General features: G+C 39.7%; 1 protein-coding gene across 2 annotated transcripts in view; it reads left to right on the plus strand.

The window, feature by feature from the left end:
- The window catches only part of SETBP1 (SET binding protein 1), a 376,922-nt gene that overhangs the window by 343,430 nt on the left and 10,767 nt on the right, over window positions 1-22,725 (plus strand). For both annotated transcript variants that reach the window (XM_036823197.1, XM_036823198.1), the window contains exon 5: window positions 5,192-5,362. In XM_036823197.1, the coding sequence (XP_036679092.1) occupies window positions 5,192-5,362 (171 nt within the window). The remainder of the gene's footprint in view (window positions 1-5,191; window positions 5,363-22,725) is intronic.

Here is a 22,725-nt window from a genome sequence, read left to right on the forward strand (position 1 = left end):
CTTCTGCTGTCTGCCCTCTGACAAGTGTATCTATTTCTTGATTCACTTTATTCTGTAACGTATATCCCCTTATTACCATGGTTGAAGTTCATTTGCAAACAAGAAAAAGTAGCAATGGGAGAATTCGAGCAGACAGCCAATATATGAGAAAAGGAATTATAATCAAGTTTTCAATATGAGTTTCCTCTTGTGAAAAATGTATTATCTACTGGTTTGCCCAAAAGTCAATGTGTCATGGGACAGAAAAGAACATTGAACTGAGTCAAGAGGCATGGATTTCAGCACCGCTTTCTTCGCACTTGTGATATGTGAGCTTGGGCACATCACCTGGTCCTCTGTGCCTTGGTTTTCTTATTTGTGAATTTGGAGTGTCACCATCTGCCTCTTGTCATCCACAGGGATGATGCAAGGGGCAAATAGCATAATGCATGTCATTGCTCTTTGCAAGATTAAAAGCCACTGAGTGCTCAACAAAACATGCCTCTCAGTCCATGACAAGCACTGCATTCTACAGTGAAAGGGCCAGGAAAGTGACAGAAGGAACCAACCACCCCACTGGTGTCAGCCTCTCTCACTATGCCATCCTAAGTTTTGTCTCCAGGAAACATCTGCATTTGCAATCTTAGAATTAAAATTTTAATTAAACCTAAAATAATTGCATAGTATTTTCCAGATATACTGCTTTCTGTAGTGGATATTACAAAATGAATTATGTATGATCCCTGGATGATGATTTTATCAGCCCCTTTATTTTAAAGAAACTATGAGATGAGGACTCAATCGGGATTTAGGATCTATTTCTTACCACTTCTTATCAGCTGTGTGATTTTAAATGAGTTGTCTGACGTCCTTGAACCTCCAGTTTCTCATCTAGAAAAAAGGAGTAAATAATAACTGTCCCACAAAGGTTTGTTTGTTTGTTTGTTTCCCCATAGAGAAAATGAGATACGTAGATAACTAACTTTACAAACCTAGAGCAACATACAAATTACGCTATGGTGAGGCTGGTTTTTATTATCCAAGGTCACAGAGCTCATTAAAGATATCCTGGGAAAGTCAGCCACCACAGACCCTGCTTTTCCTCCATGACCCCTGTAACCCTGAGCAACCTGGGGAAGAGGTAATTGAACAGAAACTACTACTTCGGAAGAAACAGAATCAAAATATCGAAACTATTGACTCAATATTGACTCACCCTTAAGGCAGTAAACAGTGCTTTTTCTCTGACCTTTCCACATCCTGGGGCAGTCAATAACCTGGCCGCTAGATGCAGCGCCTGCCACTGACTCTGATTTGGGAGTACTTTAACCTTGAACTGAGCTCCAAGTAACCAAGGCAACAGGAAGTCAGCTTCTGCGTCAAAGGAGGTGGAATCCATAAATCAAGTCCCTAATGAAAACACGGTGTGCAGGTAGAGGTTCAAGAGGATAAGCGGTCTATGAGAAATTACCTTTGAAAATGAGTGACTGTCCCTCGATAGGCTACTGCACAGTTTCAAAGAGTTTTTTAAAAAATTATCAATAGAGGTCTACAGGTTATAGTAGAATGTTTTCATATAGGTTTAACTTTTTTTTTTATTTCCTTTTGGCTTCTCTGTCTTAATTATGAACAGATGTTGGATCCACAAAGTTATTAGCATTGTTATTTCCTCCTTTAAAAATGTACTGGCCTCCAGATATGCAAGCCTCAATACAATTTGTCCTGTGTTGGGGTTTGGTGATCCTCTGAACACATCTACCAAGTGTGCTCTCCATACAGTCTGCTGTCCGAATTTGACATAGTGATCCTTTCCCAGATCAAAGCCATCCTTGCTTTTCCTCATGCCCCCGTGTAAACAGCAGTGCCACATCTCAGTGGTCCAGTCAGTACATTGCTGAATCTGGGTTTCTTTATGATTGATCTCCAGCCTCAAAAATCTTCCTCCCATGGAGAGAGCAGCCAGGCCCATTCTGGGAAGGAACTTGCCAAATATCCCACCACTCTACCATCACTGAGCATTTGTGAGAACTTGGTTCTGAACTGTTTCATGTTCCTCTGGTCCTTTGGGTACCTCTCCATGGAGCATCAGCTGCCACCTGGAATGAAGAGAAACAAAGGCTTCCAGTGGCCAGCCTGCCCAATGCTCTCTCCCAAGAAGTCACCCATTCCAGTCTCCTGAGACCTCTGCTCTCAGACAGAGTTTATGCATTACAAGTACTGTTATATTAGCCTTTGTTTAACGTTTACCTAATATTCTTGCCCACATATACTACTTCTGGGATTGTTTCCCTAATCCTTTCAAAACTGAAAAATGCCTGAGCAAACATCAGGATTTTTTTTTTTCAATTTGTTTTCAAATTCATTGGACGTCAACTGGCAAACAGTACTATAATCTAGAAAATCCTAAATTATCTAGGGTTTTCAAGATAGCTAAAGAGTGGCAATCTGAATTATAGAGTGTTTTAAATGTCATCTTATTACTTTTAACTTATTCTGTACCATAAACACTTGAGTAGCAAAGTACACCCGATAGAGGTGAGATCAGATCTGCTTTAAGGGAATGATGTGGATTGTGAACATTTGCATGCAAAGGAGTACAACTAAAATGGCTTGAAATCACTGTGTTCCTGAGTGAGAGCTAAATATCTGCCTGCTAATCCTGTTTATGGTTCATTCCCTGCACATATAATAATATGAGCAAAGAACTCCCTGTCCCACCTGTGTCCACAGGTACAAAGAGGACAGACAGATCAGGGAGTTTTTCCAAAGGAGCTGTTATCCAATAGAACTCTGGCAGCTTAGAGTTCTGGAGGTGTGCTGTGCAAAGGACGCCTGCATCCATTTGACAGGAACAGGGCCAGGGTGGCGTGGAGTACCACGGTGGGGAATTCTTATCAGACTCAGGCCTGCTATCCCATTGCAGATTTGTTAGCAGCCCACTATTCTAGCACATCAGTCAGTCTACCCAGATGACCATACTCTGATAGACTTCTAGATTCTTTCCAAACTATGCTTATTTTGTTAATGGAAAAAGAGTTTAATATATGTTTGTGGTTTAAAAAATATTAACAATAAAGAAGGCTAAGGAGCAAAAGTAAAAACTCCCTCACTAATCTCCCCTGTGCTCTCCTTCCTCAGAATAACCATGGTTAACTATTTGGATGTATCTCCTTGCAGAAGATTCTGTTTGCATTTTACATATACTGCATGTGTATACCTTGTGTATTCCTGGCACACCTGCATATTTTACAAGCGGGCATCATCCGGGGATCATGTACGTGTTTGCTGCACCTCCTGATTTCTTGATGGTTGTGCCTTGCAGTCTCTCTGTCGTAGAATTTGATGTTTGTCCACTCCCATAGTCAAACGCTATGAAATACGAAATCAAAAAAGAAAAATTTATTTTTATTTACAGCACCTCAAGTGGAGGTTTCAGAGATCGGGATGGAGAGTAGGAGGAAGGTAGTAGACGGTAAATGAAAGTTGTTGCATTTCTTCATTAGGTGGTTACAGGTGCCTTTTCCAGGTGTGATATAGGCCCTCTGTGTCCTCAGTGTGAAGCATGCTGTTGGTAGACCAGGTCATGGGCAGAAGTTGGAAGATGGTAAGGTAGACCAAGATGATCCCTGAGTTTAGCATCTGGCTGCTTGAAAACTTTGAGCTCTGACATTAAGAGCTGTATGAGTTTAGTAAGTTTAGTAAGTTATCTCTTAACATTTCAGAAATATGTTGTCCTCATCTATAAAAGTAAGAAAAGAGTAACCTCCACACTACATGCTTCACAGGGCTGCCATTAGGCCAAAGTGAGCAGATCTCAGTGGAGGTGAGCTGTGTCACTCAAGTTGGTTGAGATGGGAAAAAAGGGCAGGAACTACCGTGATATGGCCTGTTTCATGTTGTTGCTATCAGTGGCATGTAGCCTACAAATAAAGAAATTCTGAGTAGATGACCATTTGACATGGATTCAGACACCTCCAGCTTCTGAACTTATGTTTGGATGCGTTGGAGAGTGACTTGTTTTGCAGCTAGGGATGTACAAGGTGTCCAGAAATCCTTGGTCATGTCAGGGAAGAGAACTGAGCCTTTGTTGGCTGGTTTCTGTTTGGCCTGAGGAGCAGGTTATAATAGTGATAGCAGTATAATAGGAATAATCATAACAGGAAACAATTATATAGCATGAACTATGTGCCAGACACTGTTCTAGGCCCTTTATTGATTTATCATGGATGCCCCCAACCACCCCTGTGAGGTAATGCAGTTCCATCCCATCTGCACAGTTAAGGAAGCTTGAAGCTTGGAGAGGTTAAGTAACTTGCTCATGATCACACAGCTGAAAAGTAAGAGGGCCGGGATTTGAGCCCAGCAAACAAGGCTCCAGAACAGTTCTTATAATGTGTTATGTAGTAAATTTCCAGGCCCTTTCAGAGGCACCTCATAAGAGTCTACCCAGGCTTTTCAGCATCAAAAAGTTGTGACTATTATGACCAGACACTCAAAGGCCCCCAAGTTCAGCTCTTACTTGGCCCAGTCACTGTTGTGACACACCAGTCCCCACAGGGCATCTCCTGCCTCCAGAAGGCCGGCCTCTTGTCTGAATCATCTTCATTCCTCACCCATGACTTAGCAGACACTCTTCTCAGCACTGGGAATGCCTTTCCTTTGACCTTGCTGCTCTAGCATGAGCTCTGGGAAGCCTTTCCTTACTTCTTCCCACACAAATCCCTGCCTCCTGAGAACTCCCCAGGCACTTGGAATGAATAACACACAGGCCTGCCCATACTTGTTGCCCAGTTTTTCCTTTTCATTTAGTCTTGTCTTCCTAGCTGGATGAGATGAGAAGCCTCACTAGGGTGGGGTCAACTTCTCCCCTCCATGCTCTGCACACCAAAGCCTCTGTAAAGACAGGCTTCTTGATCCATGGAAGGTAAAGCGTGCATGATGGCTTACACTGCTTCATTAGGCCTGTGCCCTGACCCCCACTTTCAGGCAGGCCACCTGGAATGTTGTCACCACTAACCTCAGCCACAAAACCAAAACCAGTCATGCTGCTAATTTGTTTTGTTTTGTTTCCTTTAAACATTCTAAAATGTCATTCTTGCACCAGAAGGAGGTCAGATCATTTGATGATTTCTTCAGGTCACTTTCAGATTTTATGTTGTCTGTCTTCCTATTTCTTTAAAGTAACTGCAGGCTTTGGGGTTATTTTCTTTAGGGATACCAAGTCCCCACTTAAAAGTGGACCAAACAGCAGCACATAGTAAGAATGAGGGCTCAGCGTCCACCATGATGACCAGGAAGAAGCCAGCTGCAGTGGACAGTGTTGCAATCCCACCAGCCCCAGTGTTATCTCTCCTTGCTGCATCTGCAGCAACATCAGATGCAGGTGAGCACTTCAGATGCTTTGGGTTCACCCCAGGGAAGGTGGGCATGGAGAAGGCCCTCTGGGAATGTGCTGCTGCTAAGTACAGGTAAGAGTTCTCTCTTCAGCCAACCTCCTGCGGACACTGAGCATGTGAGCTGTTTCAGCATTGGAGTTTTCAAGTGGGAGAAGGTCTAAGAAAGGATGGAGATCATCTCAGAACCTGGAGGCAAAGGTCAGTGAGTAGTAGTAACAGTATTAATCACTCTTTATCAAGCCTTAGTAACTACTAGTCTCTGCATATAGGACCTTATATATCTCATGTAACTCATAAAATAACTCTGTGAAATAAATACATGTGTCTTCATTCCAGAAGAGGAAGCTAATGGGAAGGAAACTTGCCCCAGGAACCTGTGGACACTCAGAATTCCAACTCAGATCCAAGACCCATGCTCTCAACCACTGCATTTCATTACCTCCTGTGCTCACCATGGTTGGGAGATGGTAATCAGAGTTTCCCTGAGGACTTGATTCATTCTAGCTCATGATGTCATGAATTCCTCAATAGTCACCAGACTCCTCACTGGCAGTTTATAAAGTACAAGCGCCTTACTAAGACATCCCATATGCTCTGCCTTCCGCTACTCCCCACATCACCTCCCAGCAGTCCTGTGCACCAACCCCAGTTTGCCGCGCTCATCCCTACTGCCAGGAAGGAAGGCCTTGGACTTGGCTTAACACCTTTCTTTAGGACAGCCTTACTCGGTTCTATTCACATCTCACAGATCTTCAAGGCCCAGGGAGTCACACCTCCTCTGAATGCCTGTAGCATCCAGTGTCTATGCCATGCATTTACCACCCACTTGTAGACTACACGAGAAATGCTTCTATTTAACTTCTTCTCTCTCATGACAGAATTGTATGTACTTCAGAGATAGAATCCATGATTTAGATTCTTGCTATCTTCATGGCACACAGAGTGATGGCACATTCCATAAAATGTGTTGAATTGATGCACTGGTAAATGTTAAGCATATTGCAGTATTTACAAATGCCTATTATGATTAGAAACCCAAGAAGACACTCATTATTGATATTCGCCTAAACTCATCTTCTAATTCAGCAGTTTGCTTTAAGCAGAGAACTCAGCTACATACCTACCTCCTTCATGGAGACCATTGGTAATTAGAAAATGAGCCCAACTGAAATAACAGAAAGAAATATTTGGAATGACACTTCCCAAATTGAGTTTCACAAAATATTGGTAGGTGTTTTGTGATAAATGTTTTCATAGTTAGGTGAGTGTGAGGAATGCTACACTGCATCTGCTTCCTTTCTGCAGGGTTTTTCTGAGCTTTTAATTGACCAATGTGCATTGTGAGGTTCCAGGAGGGTGAGACACAGAATTTCATGGCCTTACCTGACCACAAAACTCATTTTTCTGGGAATAGCTCTTAACATCTCTTGGAAATGGTATTCTTCCCAGGCACTTGGGAAATCTTGCTCTGAAGAAACAGGATCATCTCTCAAATATGATCAAGAATATTAACATCTTTCACATGTTAGGTGTGAAATGAAAAGTTTTTTTATGGAAATGCCAGGTAAACGATGTCAGCAATGAGAACAAGGAGAGGTCCTAGGAGGAGAGTCACAGAGGAAAGGGGAAGAAGCTTCCCCTGAGACTTGCAGCGCCTTTATGGGAGGGCACCTGTGGAGGGAGTCCGAGAAGTGGGCACTGCTGCCATGCCTGGAACTCTGGGAATTCATCACTTGTCTGGAGCAAAAGATTTGGGCCAAGGTCTGCACACCCACCCAGATAATTGCTTGCTCAACCCTGTCGGTTAAGCTCTGGAGGCCTCCCTTGGCCTCCCTGTATGGATTTAAAAATTATCCTGCATGTTTCCACCTTTGCTTGCCAAGCACAGATATTTCCCAGAGGCAAAAGGCAGGTGATCCCCTATTTTCCTTCCCTGAACTTTTTCCATGCTGTGTGAGAGAACACATTCTTGGGATCCCAAGCTTCTACGGGCTTGCCTCCTCTATTTGCGTTCAATAATTTACAAATATGCCAAATGGGCGTAGAAACAGGTGGGTATTAAACTTTTAAACCTGCCTCTCTGGTAATCAGAGCTGAGCCAAAGCTCTCCTGTTTCAGGATGTAGGAATGGGCTGTTTATTTTTGGCAATGCTCAAATGAGACCCTCATGAGAGTTTCACAGATTTGGTCCATTTCCGGGTCTTAGGCTGCTGAGCAGAACTTTTGTGGGAAAACAGGCTAAAGATCTACTCCAGGTGCTGAAGGCCAGACCTTCCTGAGATTCCACTCCCCACAGACAAACGTCTTCCCACAAACCTAAGAGAGTTAGGGTCGCACAGCCTGGGCTCATGCCCAATACCCCGTTTCACACGTGAAGAAATTGATGCTTCTGAGATTCAGAGATTTGCCTGAGGTCATGCAGTTGGATTGGAACCCAAATTTCTTGATTTACTGCCTGATTTCCAGTGGAATCTCATTTCTATCATAGGCCCAACAGTAGCAAAGGCAGATTTCTTTCTCCCTAATTACGGACTCCTACTTCTTTTAGAGAACAGTGAGTGAAACTCATAATGTGATGCTTTAAGCAGAGTCAGGCATACAGAAAGTAGTTAATAAATAGGTTCTGGGTTTGATTTCATTCAATTGGGTGCTTGTACATTAATCATACATGTTTCTGATGAGACAACTCACTTAATTGTTGTTTTCTTTAGAGTCCCATCTTTCACTATAAGTAAGGTAATTTAGAATTACTTCTGGCCATATAAAGAAATCAACATTTTTCAATAGGTCGTCATTTCTACAGAGTGGTTTTGAAGACCCAGACAAGTGCAGAGAAGATAAAGGAAAGAAGAGTAAAATTAAGTGGCTTATAAAGCAAAATTAATTTAAGAAATCATTTATTGAGTTTTTTTTTTTTTTTTTTTTGGCCACGCCTCACAACATACGGGATCTTAGTTCCCCGACCAGGGATCTAACCTGTGCCCTCGACAGTGGAAGTGCAGAGTCCTAACCACTGGACTGCCAGGGAATTCCCTATTGAGTTTTTTAAATACTAAAATAATTCAATTAATTTGAAATTACTTTTATTTTAAAATAATGTAAACTAAGGTATCTAGTACAGTTCCTGACACATAGTAGATGCTCAATAAATAATCACTAAGTGAAATGAATGATTACGAGGCAGTAGCTGTGTGTTTATTCCATACCAAACAAGATGGGAGACGTCTGAGAAAAACATGCTTGATATTGGAACTGCTTAACAAGCAAATGGAAAAATCTTTGACAGACATGTGATAAGCTGTTGGTAAATACTTGCCAAATAATTGATCAGTCTATATCCTAATGGTATTTTTTCAAACAGGTAATCTTTGGTAAAAGAAAAAAAAAAAGGAAGGTTTCCCACCTTATTTTATAAACATTATAATGTGGAAGAAATGAATGTGGGTCAAAGGCTTAAAAATATGTCTTTTTCTAGCTCGTGCGTGTGTGTGTATGTATATTTTTGTTTATTTAAGGCAATTTTTTAGCTTCTCCGAGTCTGAGAGTCATGCTGATTATGAAGTTATTGATTTGGAGGAAGACGCAGAAGAGGAGCTGCAGGAGAGGGTGGCCAGACTGAGAACATGTCAGTCTGTGAGCTACTGGGAGGGAGGGAAGGCAGTGGCTGCCACTGGTGCTCAAGCAGTTCAGCCTTCGTGATCAAACTGCTCAATAGCCATTGATCAGCTGCAGTCCCCTGGCACAACAAAGGAGGTCTGGTTCAAGGGAGCACTGCATCATTATTGTGAGTAATTAGGGCTAACGCAGTGAAAGCTTCAATAAAGTTTGTTCAAAATGATGCATAATTTGAAATAACTTCCATTGCACTGTCCCAATAATGACTGAATAACCACACCAGATAATCTGTACCTGAATAAGTCAGCCTTATTTTTCTGATCTTCTACACATTGAAGTAACTTCTCAGGGAGGTTATGCGATATGTAGAGAGTGCATGATTTTACTACTGAAACATGCCCCCCCACACACACTTTGTATTGATATTTAAGATGAGACTATATTATTAAGTAAATTACAAATTTTGTAGGAACTTCATAAAACACCAAGAAAAAAAAAATTTCTTTGGTTCTGCACCTGAAAAGTCTAGAGTAGTAGTAATGGAAAAGCAAGCAAACAGGAAAGCATTTCTTTCTTGTTTTCTCTCTCTCTCTCTCTCTCTCTCTCACACACACACACACACACACACACACACACACTGATAGTCTCTCATCTTAAATCCAAGTAGGAAAAAAGATATGTCTCAGGGTTGCTATCACCAAATCTCACCTGCTCAAGGTGTAGCCCTGTTAGAGATGACAAGGGCAGTGGAGGGAGCACAGCTCTTACTTTATAGTTTGTATCTGTTTCGTATCAAGGCTAATATATTATTCTCTCAAACTGTGTCATCTGCCCTGTTTAAAACTATCAGAGTAAGTGAAAATATTTAAATTTCACAAGTCAGACATTTTGCTTCTAAAAGCAAAGACATATTAGGTAAACCATTTCGTTATTAAACCAAACTATCAGCCCAATCAGAACTGGCTGATACCTGTAATCAAGATGCCAAGCTTTAAGCTTAAAAAATTACCTTTACAAATTAAAGAGTGAATTCTTAATTCTAATGGAATCAGAATGAAATCCACCATTCTAGTAGCTGGAGCAAAAATGATCATGAAAATTGCTTCTAACTCCCAAATTCTAGGATGCCTGACTTTTCTGTTAACCAGCTGCCATTTATGGAGAGGGACCCAAAAAGATGAAATGATATCCAGGTACAAATGCAAAAAGCAGTGAACAGGAATTTCAGAATTGTAAAGTAATTTATTTATTTATTTTTTGTCCTGTGTGGTATCATGATCTGAAGTTCCTAACCAAAATAATGGGTAGATTCAGCCAAAAGTCTTGTCTTTCCAAAAGAACCAAAATAGAGCAAATGAATGTGCAAGTTAATAGGATTTGAAACATCCAAGAGCCATAAGTTTACAAACCAAAGAAGTCATCAAGTTGTAAAATAAATTTCTCTAAGTCCAGATTTATCACTTAAAATATACAATAGAAAAAGTTCAAAAAGATCTAGAGAAAATGAAGCTTTATTTTAAACACAAATCATTCAAATTGTCTGAAAAATGCTACCTACCGGGCCACCTTGAAGCAGCACAGAATCACTCTGTTTGCCTATCGAGCTCTACTGAACATGAGGTTCTTGATGAGCCCTCTCGCTTTAGCTCTGGGCCATGAAGAGACCCAGCAGGGTTGCAAACTTCCGTGCTTCCCTGAAGACCCCATCACACCAAAGGCCTTCTGAAAAACTTCCAATTTTTTTGCCCGAAAAGGAGAAAATAAGCTCTTTTCTGATTTAAACTGGACATCCTGGAAAAGCTGAGCTGTTCCGTGGCTAAGGCTGCAAACATCCCCAAGAAGCACCAAATTCTCCAGAATCTGGGCCCATCTCCTTGGAAATGTCAGCCAGCACCAAACTCCTTTGGAATCCCCATTGTCAGAGTGTAATTTGCAAAAAACTAAAAACTCATGTCAAGGATTCATTCAACTCTTTAATGAGGAAACCAACATGGTGATATAGCTGGTCCAAAAAGAATTAGAACTAGAAGAAAAGGGCATTACAGGAATGTAGGCGTTAGAGAAAGAATGCCAAGCAAGATTGTTCAGTTAATGTCCTAATGGACAATAAAGCTATAACCTCTGGGCTTATCTTTTCTACTGGAAAGAAATCATTTGCATATTTTCTGGGCAAAAACCTACAAGTTAATATATTACCTGGCAGAATCTGGGGCTTAATTAGTAGTGGATAGTGAATCCCCTGTAAGATGACACTAAGACTCCACAAGGACATGCACCCTTCCATTTGTCTTGTTTCTAAGTTTTGGCTCATTTTTCTTGACACCACTTGTGGGCTGTGTGGTGCTCTAGTTGAACACATGTGTTCTTGCTTCCAGTCACCTGCATTGGAAGTTCAATACTGCACTAAAGCAGCTGGGTGTTCAGTCCTCAGTGTTCACACCTGTGAAATGGAGAAAAGCATGCCACCCAGTGTAGAGGATTGTGGTGAGGAATAAATGAGGTAATCCTTGTGAAAAATCTTAGCAGAGTGACTGACACATAGGAAGAGTTCAGCAAATTTGTGCTATTGTTGCTGCTACTATTGTTGTTGTTATTGTTATTGCTATTACCTATTTTCCACCCTGGAATGTTCCTGTCTTCTTCACCCACTCCTCAAGCTATTTGGATATCTAATTCATGATTACTCTTCATGACTCAGCTTAGGTGCCTTCAACTCTAGGAAGGCTTCCCTTACACCCACTTTGAGAATCACCCCACGGCCAAGTTAGACACCACATCCTCTGTGCTCCTCTCCCTACAAGCTGGTTGATCACTGGTCCCTACATTTAATGTAGTGTCCGTGTCTCATGCTGCACTGTCCACTCCCCTATTGTCAGGTCTTATTTGACTTTGAAACCCCAGTACCTAGCACTGAGGTGGGCAAACAACAGCTAATCATTAAGTATTAATCAAAATGCACTGAACAACAACTGTTTCCTGCACAAAACCATCTGGTGCATGAAAACATATACTCTAGCATGATATTTATTAGAGCTGAGAGGCAATGATTTGCCTTTATTTTCCATGGCAGCCCCAGAAACAGCAAACCATCCTGAGACTGTTCAGCAGAGGGAGCAACCTGAAAGGGACCCCTGGGGCCTCCAGAATCTTCTGTTCAGTAATGGCAGACTAGCTCCTGGCTAATCCACCAGGATATCCTCCAGGGAAGATTATTTTCAAGTTAAGGAGTCAGCCTATGTGGCATGGTATGTGTAGTTCATAGGTATGTGTTTATTCAGAGAAGGAGGAACTTGTACACATAAATGTCTCCCTTCACTCAGAAGTTCTATGGGATTTTCAGGATGAGCTTCTCAATGGAAAGCTGGAGATTATACTGGCCTAGGTGTAATTTAATTATTTTATATAGGCTAGTCTTGCATTCTGTTCAGAGTATTGATTTCCTGAGGGCAGCAACCATTTCCTATTTAAGATTTGTCCCATTCAATGAGTATTGAGTATCCCATGAATTCTCAGAACCTTGGGTTCAATGGGATGAAAACAAGAGAAACAAAATCCAGGAACACTGTTATTAAGCAACATATAATCATATTTGGGTGCCAAGAACCTCGTGCAGTGCTCGGTGCATAGTAGATACTCAGCAAACATGCCTGGACTGGACTTAACTAATTTTTCTCTCTCTAGAGCTGAGATTTTAGGAAAGACAGAAGGTTTAATGACAGGTTAGAAAGTGCCATGTCTGTGAGAAGTTTAACTCAATTTATCTTCTCTGCATGCTTTGTACAGATTATACTCCCAACCACCTCTTGCCACAGTCAGACCTTCTTAAAAATAGAGTAATGATAATAATATATTTTATCTTCTTCCCAGTGATAGTATCATTCACACCTCCATTGAAACCCAGTGGGAGGTTTGGCTGTGAGGCATCACACTCAGGGGGAGTCAGGTACGATTATTGTAATGAGTCTCCATGCTCAGAAATGCAGGAAATAAAACCTCCCAAACATGAAGCAATCTCTGTTAAGATACTCATTTTATATCAAATATTCAAACTCCTCTTTATAAATAGGAGAGAATGAAAGGACACTCTTCCAGGGCAGATTTTATGTGGACGAAAACACAAGGGCACAATATTTTATGATCAGTTTTGAGATGAAAGTGGCATGCCTGCTTTATTCATTGGCTTTTTCCATTTCCAGAAGTCTAATTAGATTGTTGGTTTAATGGTGGTGAGATAATTTAGTGGCAACTGAAAGCAACTGTGTTAATGAGAAGAGGGGACAGTGCTTTGGGTTTCCTGTAATTAATGGAGAGTTTTTGAAAAACTTCTTGGTTCCAGTGAAGTTGGCATACTGAGCCCAGCTGTGGAGAAGGGGGACAAGGTCTTTCCTGCTTATTGCTGTGGAAATGCCCTCAGGCAACGTGGAAGAACTGTGTAATGACTGTCATTAAGAATGATCTTTAGTGGTCCAGGCAGACTGTAAGTCAGTCTAAGAGACTGGAGAGAGAATTTAGAGAGAATAGACAGGTGTGACAAAGAGAAAGAGACACACAGAAAGACACAGAGAGAGGTATAACTCACCCGCAGCCCTCTCCACTCTACCTTTGAGGGTCACTGGAATAATCCCAGAGCACCTCCCAGGGGGCCTCCTTCTCCTGCTGCTTAAACTAGAATTGACTAGACAAGGCTGGATTAGAATAGACTAGAACGGATCTCTGCAAACCCCTTCATGTTGCAGCTGAGGAAATTGAGCTCAGAGAAGTGAACTGAATTACAAATATTACCTGCTAGGAATTAGGAAACCTGGACTCTTTCTGGCTACCACACAGACGTAAAGTGAAAACTGCATTTGGAATTCAAGGACCAGTGTTACTGCATAGCCTGCAGTACTTAATTCATTTCCTTAGGTGAGTCACAGTCTAAATTAGACTTCTGAGTCTCAGTTTCCTTACCAGTGAAATGGGAAAAATAATTTCTGCTTTTTAGGCAGTGGTGAGAAAGAAATGAAACAGCACCAATTCCATGTCCAAAGCAATATATCACTATTTTATGACCCCTCTCATGTTAAAAATGAAGTCATGCCATGCCAGGATTTAATCATGTTAAGTCATAATTTAGTCATGTTATGACTCAGATCATAATACCCATTAACTATCTTTAGAAGTTTTATCCTCACTACCTCCCCCAGATACCCTTATCTCAGGGCACAGTCAAACCCCCCTTTACCTGTTAGGGCTTCATATTGAGCTCATCTTACTGGAACGTCTATAAGGCTTTGTTACAAATTGTCAGATATTTTTCAAGTACCTGCCACAATGATACATACACGTAAAGATTAGCGCTTTCCCTAGGAGAACTTTCACACTATTTGGGAAGGCCTGACTCTAAAACATTAGATGGCCAAGTAATATTTTTAACTTATTAGATTGAATAACAATCTCAGATACTAACAGAGCTATCATTTAGCAACCAAGAAGTCATTAGTTTCCAACTGAAGGGCACTAAGGGAGTTCAGAGGACACTGAGATGATCTGTGCATGGGTATGTGTTTATTCAGAGAAGGAGGAACTTGTACACATAAATGTCTCCCTTCACTCAGAAGTTCTATGGGATTTTCAGGATGAGCTTCTCAATGGAAAGCTGGAGATTATACTGGCCTAGGTGTAATTTAATTACACTAGGACACTGAGATGTGGGAGTTGGAGGACACTGAGATGATCTGGGAAGAGAAGAGTTGAGATGGCCTTCTAAGGATGGACCAAATTAAAAGCACAGAGATCTCTAAGACAGGAGTATATGTGGAAATAATGACAGATGAGGCTGGAAGAGAGGTTTGGAGTCAGAACCTAGAGTCCCTGAAATTCTAGAATGAGTCATGGTGACCCTTCTGAAGGACAGTGATAGCAAAATAAAGCCATGGACCAATAGCTGTCTGCAGTTGTATTTTGATTGGCCTACACAGGTTTATACATTTTTTTAAATTAATTAATCTGCAGATTGTAAACATCAGAAGATTTACATAATAATCAAGAGTTCTGGTTTTTTGAAACTCATATTATCTGATAACTTTGGGCTTAGATTCCTACCTGGCAACAATGATTGATACAGAATAACATTTGCCCCCTTAGATGGGCCATATTCTCTTTAGTCTCCCATGCCCTCCCCTATTCCCCCCACCTTTCTTCCTAATCCTGGCCAACCTCACTCATTATACTGGCTGTCTGGCTCCCTATAGGGAACCCTTAAAGGCATTTGACCTGGAGAAAGCAGCAGGATCAAATCAATATGCAAGAAGGCCTAGTCTAGCAGTAGGGCAGGTGATCTGTAGTAATACCTTGTGTTATTTAACTATGAAATTTGGCGATTAGAAAAGGCCTTTGAAATTGTAAAACTGAGAGAAATTTGGTGTTAGAAAAGGCCTTAGAAATTGTAAAACTGAGAGAAATTTGGTGTTCTGATGCAGTCATTAGTAGAAAATTAACAGGGAAACCCAGGTTTTCTCACTTCTTGTCCAGCTCCTTGTCTTCTTTGCCTTCTTAAGGAAATATGGTATGAACTCACTTTGAAATAGGGCAACCCTTGCTTGAATCTTTGAGTCCATGACTTCTAAGATGTGTCCTTTGGGGCAATTATTTAACCTCTGAGGTCTCAGTTTTCATCTCTGTACAACAGAGATAGTAATGTCTTCACGTGGTTGTGATCACAATTAAATGAGGAAATATGTGAAGTACTGCAGACTGCACCATAGATTCTCCAAAAGTGTTAGGTTCTCCCCCTTTCCCATAGTTTCATATGAGAGCAGAGATGATGTTGTCCACTTACCTTGTATGGTCTATGGTACAACACAAAGAGTACATGCTACAAAAACAATCATTGAGTAAATGAATGATCCAAGAACACGTACACCCCACCCCACCCCCAGCAAAGAATAAAAATTTTTCTCCCACTCCCCCACCCAAGCTCCTAAAATGTGACATCTGTTATTTTAATGTCCTTTGTAAATAACTCTGTTAGTTTGCTTTATGAGGTCTACTTTTGAAAGAGACACAAGGAGAGAACTTAGCTGCTTACCATCTCTCTCAAAGTTTCTCACCTGTTGAAGAATCCTCTTCCCTAGGAATTGTTCTGTTTCCTTGAAACCTCTTTAAACTAAGAGAGACCAGATAGCCTTCATACAACAATAAGGAAACGTGAGTCTATGTACCAATGGACAATTTCTAAGGACAGAGAGAAAGTACTGATGGAGGGAATTTCAACTGTTCAGTGATTCCAGCAATGTCTGTGAACACCCTGTGTGGCCTGGACACAGGACTTGCCCCATAAAGATGACAGAGCTCAGAACAAAAGAGAGTAAGCCTGATATTACCTTTAAATTCAGCTGGGGATCAGACCAGCCTCAAGCAGTGTTCCTGGGTTGCTGGGAATAGTTTCAGTGCTCAGAAACACTCCTCCAAGGGATTTTCTTGTCCTCCAATACCTGAAAAAATTTTGAGAGAACTTTCATTATTTTGAAATTCAGGTTTTTGTCAGTGCTTTTTAGGTCCAATCCTGGTCTTTGTCTCGTACAAGTTGCCAGAGTTAAGTGATTTGGGCTTTACATATGGAAAGTTCATTTTGTTGTGTAATTAATGGGAAGCAGACTTTGGGAAGCTGATGATCCAGGCCCTTATTTATATGAGAGCATATGTCTGTGTTTTGTTTATGACTCACTCTCTTACTCCACTCATTGTAACTTGGGTTTGTTTACACTAACTTTTCCTAGAATCCAAGCCACATGGTATATGAGCCAATAATTTATGGTTTCTAAAAGGGAAAGATGATGAATGAGCTTTTTCCTGTTAAATTGTCAAATCTTAAATTGAGAAGGAGTATTTGCTGTGTTGAGTCTGTCCAAGCGTATATTTGAAAAAAAAAAAAAAAAGGTAAAGCAATAGAAACAACAACAACAACAAAAACCCCAACCTACTGGTATAGTGCTCACAACTTGAATGTATATATAAGTTGCCAAGAGAGCATGTGACCACTCCCCCACAATAAACCATTATAATTCTGATCCAAATGTTCAGCAATGAAAAGACCATTCTTCCCCCCCCCCCACCCCTCCTCTGTCTCTGGCTCTGTCTCTCTCGTTTCTGGTGTTACATAATTTATATATAATACGTACATGCCTCCCTTTCCCAGGGGACCCATTGTTTTAATCAATCGGTGGACTTAAATGTTCAAGCTGGTTTTCTTAATGGTGCTAAATAAGTTCCAAACTTGTTTTTGTCATCGAAGCTTCACTTCTCCTATGGGGCGGTTTGGATTTCAGTCTATATTTCACAGTACTTCAGTGCTTTTGGTCATAGCTTGGATACTCCAAACAGTTAGTGGTGCTCTGAGGAGAGTAGGGAATAGCTAAAATATGTGAAGATCTAGTTTAATTTACAGTGATTTGGATCCCCTTCAATAAATCCTTTTCTATTTTACACACAGATTTTACAAAATAGATGGTAAGTGTTGGCTTAGGTTGAGTCATATGGATTCATTCCATTTCAAGTAAGTCAGCTGAGCTTGTGCTGGTCCCCAGTAGGAGGAAGTTGGAACTGAGTGCCTAGCACAGCGCCTGGCACAAAGTGGGCTCAATCCATATTTGTTCTAAGAATAAATAAGAATGGCTAAGATATGGTCCTTGTGCCTTAAGAAAACACAATTTAAGAGAAGAGATAAATGCAGATTAATCCCATAATCTTAAAACAGGACAGACTATGTGAAGTGCTATCAGAGAGATATAAGCAATGTACAGGGGACCAGAAAGATTAACGTTGAAATGAGAGTACTTCATGGCTTTTAGGAAGAGGACTTTATTTGACTGAATTCCAGCTGAAATTGGAAAGCACTGGAACCACATCTAGCATTGTTTTGTTTTGGGTTTTTTTTGTCTTTTTTTTTTTTCCCACTAGGGTAGGAGAATTGCCTCTGGATAAAAGAAAAATGTAAGACTTTTCTTTCTCCACTCCGACATCAGATGCAATATCCTTTCTGGCAGAAATAATAGAGTTGGGCATACACCTGTAGGCTATGCAAAGTTATTGTTTCTGTGGTACATCCATTGTCTACTAACCGGACACAAAAATATATGAAAGTCTAAAGCAATGGGTATAAATTGCTTGCTAGTGTTATGAAGAATTCAGAGATATTTTATTGTATAAATTGACATTTTTTTTTTTGAAAAACTTCAATAAAGAGAAAAATAGTAGCAGGCGCTTGAGTCACATGAATCATGCCCAGAAGGGATTAAAGGGAAGGTTGACATGAGGGTATTCAAATTCTCTGGAAACCTCACAAACCTGGGCCCTCTCTGAGAAAACAAAAATAAGATTCCAGACTTTCACAATGGACTAAAACCAATAAAATTAAATTTTGTAGATTTAAATAGAAGGCTTGCATTTAAGCTCAAAAACCAATTCCACATAGCAATGGCCAAGTTTGGTGGCCAAACTTATGAAAGTGTTTAAGAGAGTTAATTGAGCTTCCATTTAATATGAACAAACCGTGTGATATTGTTGCAAAAAAAAAAAATGCAGGTTGTTTTGTTGGTTGTCTGTTTTAATGTAGCTCACATTAATAGAACATTAATAGAAGTGTAGTGCCTTATGCATTCATCACTTCATACTTGGAAAATCAGTTCAATTCTGGGCACCAAAATTTAAGGTGGGATTTGTCAGATGATTAAATCTCCAGAGGAAGGTAATCAAAATGGAATATAGCCTAGAAGTTATCTCATATGAGACACAGATGAAGGAATTGAGGATATCTTACCTAGAACAGAGAAGACTTGGAAGTGTATAACTATTTTTACAGAATCATATTTATTCTGACGTAAGGGTCCTGCCAAGAATTAAGAGATTTGTCTGAAGGCAGAGAACTGAGGGGTGAAAAGTCACGATGAGAACTTCATTCTCCTAATGTCCCGGTCAATATGTTTTCTAACAAAACAAACTGTAAACAGACTGTAAACAAAAGTCTGAGTTTTAAGTAAAAAAATGCAATTATTAAGTCCAGTTAGAAAACAAAACATGAATACCAACCATTTGATGTAATTCTTGAAGTTCTAACACGGTCAATAAGGATTTATTTCATCTGAGCCTAAATATTAAAAATGTGAAAATTTTCATAAGAGCATGTTTGTTAAATTATTCTTTGTTCTTCTAATTTTTTTTCCAAATTTAAAAGAAAAGAAATCTCTCACAATCAAGTATGAACATACATCTACAATAGTTGGAGTATTATATAAGGGATGGTATTTATGGTTAAGGATACTGCTATGCCACATTTGAAAGGAAAGAAAAAAGAAATATAAAGAGCCCTTTGAGAGGGTGCAACCACCCCCACCGTGTGACCACCTGGCATGCTGTGAGACTCAGCAGATGTAGCGTCAAACTTTTTGGCATTAACTGCATTTCTATCCAGCCTCTCACGTTGTCTAGTCAGTCTGCTAGGGCTTGAGCTACATGCAACATACAAAAGCCAGAGTTGATTGAAACAGAGCGGGGTTAAATGTCCCTAGTATTCCTCAGTTTATGAGTGCCACCACTCACAATTCACTCCTCGCCAAGCCACTCTGACTCTAATAAGTATCACCCCCAGAAAAATTCCCAGAGTTAAAATTCTTCTGTGGATTCATCCTGGGCAATTCCTACTAATAATAGGTACAGTGCACCTTAGAGGCTGATACAGTTGCCCCTGTTTCTAGTTCTCTGATCTCTGAACTCTCTCCCTTCACCCAGCTTTCTCAGGCCAAAGCCCTGGTTCCCTTCCTTAGAGGTTCTCTGTACAACCTGGCAGTGTTCTTATTCATCTTAGTCTCTGCAAATCTTAGTCTCTGGAGACAAGTTACCACTGCCTTTATCTGTCCAAAGCCACTGCTGGTTTGTCCAAAACCCAGGCTCATGAAATGACTGGCATTATTACCCTGTGGTCAGAAAACTCAAGGATTCTGGAAACCTAGGGACCAGGACCACACAACTGCCTTACCAAATAAAGGAGGTCAGCATCAAATCCCATTCCAGAGTCCCATGGATGGGACACTCTTGACTGCCTTGGAATTACATGCAATTCAATTAAAGGTGCTCTAGGGAATAGGAAGATTAATGATATTAGGCTTTGGTTTCTAGGATTTACAATCTGAAATGATCTAGCAGGAAATATTAATCAAGCATCTACTATGAGAAAGGAGCTGTGCTCTTTGTTATGAGGGGTACAAAGAAGAGCACATGCTGTCTTCAAGAAGCTTTAATGGCTTCTTAGGCCATGCACTCATAGAAAGTTAAATTCCTCTAGGATTAAATACTGCATGAATGAAGTCTTCAAGAGTCTAGAAAAACACAGGAAAACTTTAAAGCAGTTCAAATTTTTGATCATGAAGTGATATTGGTAACATAATTTTGAACAGTTACCCCATGTAAATACATATTTAGAATATGTGTACTCATCTTTTAAGATGTAAACCTGAAAAGGTGAGATAAATCTGAAATAAATAATATTCTTAAAATAAACTTAAATTTCATTTAACTGTATTATTAATGAAACAAATTTTATACTAATATTAATATTTTTAATAATGTTCAGAGAGGACCAAGTGATTGAGTTTGAATACTTCTTTTTGAAAATCTTGGGGTTTTTTTAACACTTGTGATTAAGCAATTTGAAGGTCTCATTTCAAATTCAGTTTGTTTCAAAACTTGTTAGTAGATGTTATAGGTTAAAAGGATATTTCACATAAACGTAGATCCAAAAGGAGAAAGTGTATCATTTTGCTTAAAACATAATACTATTTTTTTCAATCCCATCCATCAATTAAGCAAAGGTTTTTTTTGTTGAAATTCAACTAACCAGCTTCCTTTATTAACAGTCAGATGGTCTTGCATTTCAAAAGACATTGCATTTTTTTAATGAGTTCAAATCTCTGAAACCCTTCATTTGGAAGTTAACTCTGTTTACAAGATTTTTTAATTTGCATATTTAAGGATGTTATAGGTTATAATATTTACAGCAACAAAATTGTCAAAAATGGAAACATTTCCAATCAATTTAAAAAATGCTGTCGCCATAGTATGAGTTTGCTTCTAAAAGCAGTTACTTTCTTGCCCATTTTGCCCTAAAGGGACATTAAGCGTTTTTTTGGTTTTTTAACAACTGCCAGGTAACATTACAGACAGCCCACTGACAGCACTGAGAAAGTGAAAGCATTTAGAACACTTCTCTCAAAGTAGAAGAAAATTGCCAAATTTGTCTTTGAAAATAGCAACACTTTTATACAGTTTGCTGCAAGGTAACCAATAAAACTCTCTGTGGTATATAACATATTTCATGGATATTCCTGACCTCATTACAAAGTATTTTTATTTTTTGTTAAAGTTTTTTTTATTGTTTAAAGATCTTAATTTTCTAAACCATGTTCAGGACCTGACAACACCTGAAGGGAATAAACTGATGGGATGCCATCAGCCCATTGAATGCATGTGGTCTCTTCTTTTTCCAGGAACCTCATGCCCAACAGTGACAGGTGACACATCGTGCAGCCCAAATAAGGGCATCACCCACCATCGCTCCATATAGTAAGCATTAGAATGCTTAATTTAGTTCTTATTTTTCAGATAAGATATAAATAATATAAATTAAAATAATGTATATAATTATATATTATATAAAAACTTATATATAATAAAGTTAAATACATCCAATTTATATATTTTTACATATATATGTACATATATTTACATAAAAATATATATTATAAAATATATTTTATATATTTTATATAGTTATATAAAATATTATTATATAAAATAGTTTATACAATAATATGTTTTTCTTGCAGCCCACTTTCCTCCTTGGAACATGCACCCCACTTGAGAGGCTGCCAATTTAGAACAGTATCAGATCTGGAGAGGCAGAAGGGAGCACCCACACGTAAACACGCAGGTGCACACCCACTGCTTCACCTCTCCATCAGTCGAACCGCTCCTCACCTCCTACCTTCACTTTTCCCACGGAGAAATGTGAAATAGGAGCAAAACAAAGACCAGGGTCTCCTAAGCCACTGCAGCTGAGATGGAATGTTCTTTCACAATAAACCCCTAAGAGGAGGCTGTCATTTAATAGTCAAGAAGTTACTGTGCATTAAACAAGCTAGTCACATTTTCAAAGAAACCCCAAACTGTATTAAGGTGACTTTAAGAACAGAATGGAAGTACCATTCTATCGTGACAAATGCCCCACATCTGCTAACACTTAATTCTAAATCATGGCTTTCAAATTGGAAAGCAGTGGTATATAGCATGTGTGCTGATGACTGGCAGTGACTCTGATGTGCCCTGCCCACCAGAAGCCTCACCAGCCAAGGCAACTTGCCATCTTTTTCAAACGAGCTTTTAAGACCAGGACACAAAGGTTAATTTAAATTCTAAGGAAGAAGGAAAAAAGATTGCTTGCCAAGGCAAGTTGCTTCATATATCCCATTAGAAAATAAAAAGCAGCATTTGGAAAACGAGATCATTATTGAGTTAAGTACAAAAGTATCCAAAAAATGCACATTTTCATGGGAGAACATTAAACAATTGAATTCCCTTGAACTTGTATTTGCTGCCCATGTACTACATACCAGATCTTGTACTGCTGTGAATAACTGGGAGTACAGAGGGAAGACATGGTCTTTGCCTTTGAAGAATCTTCTAAGTATCAGCATACAAAGCA

This window comes from Balaenoptera musculus, chromosome 14 (genome assembly GCF_009873245.2).
Source record: "Balaenoptera musculus isolate JJ_BM4_2016_0621 chromosome 14, mBalMus1.pri.v3, whole genome shotgun sequence".
Lineage (NCBI taxonomy): Eukaryota > Metazoa > Chordata > Mammalia > Artiodactyla > Balaenopteridae > Balaenoptera > Balaenoptera musculus.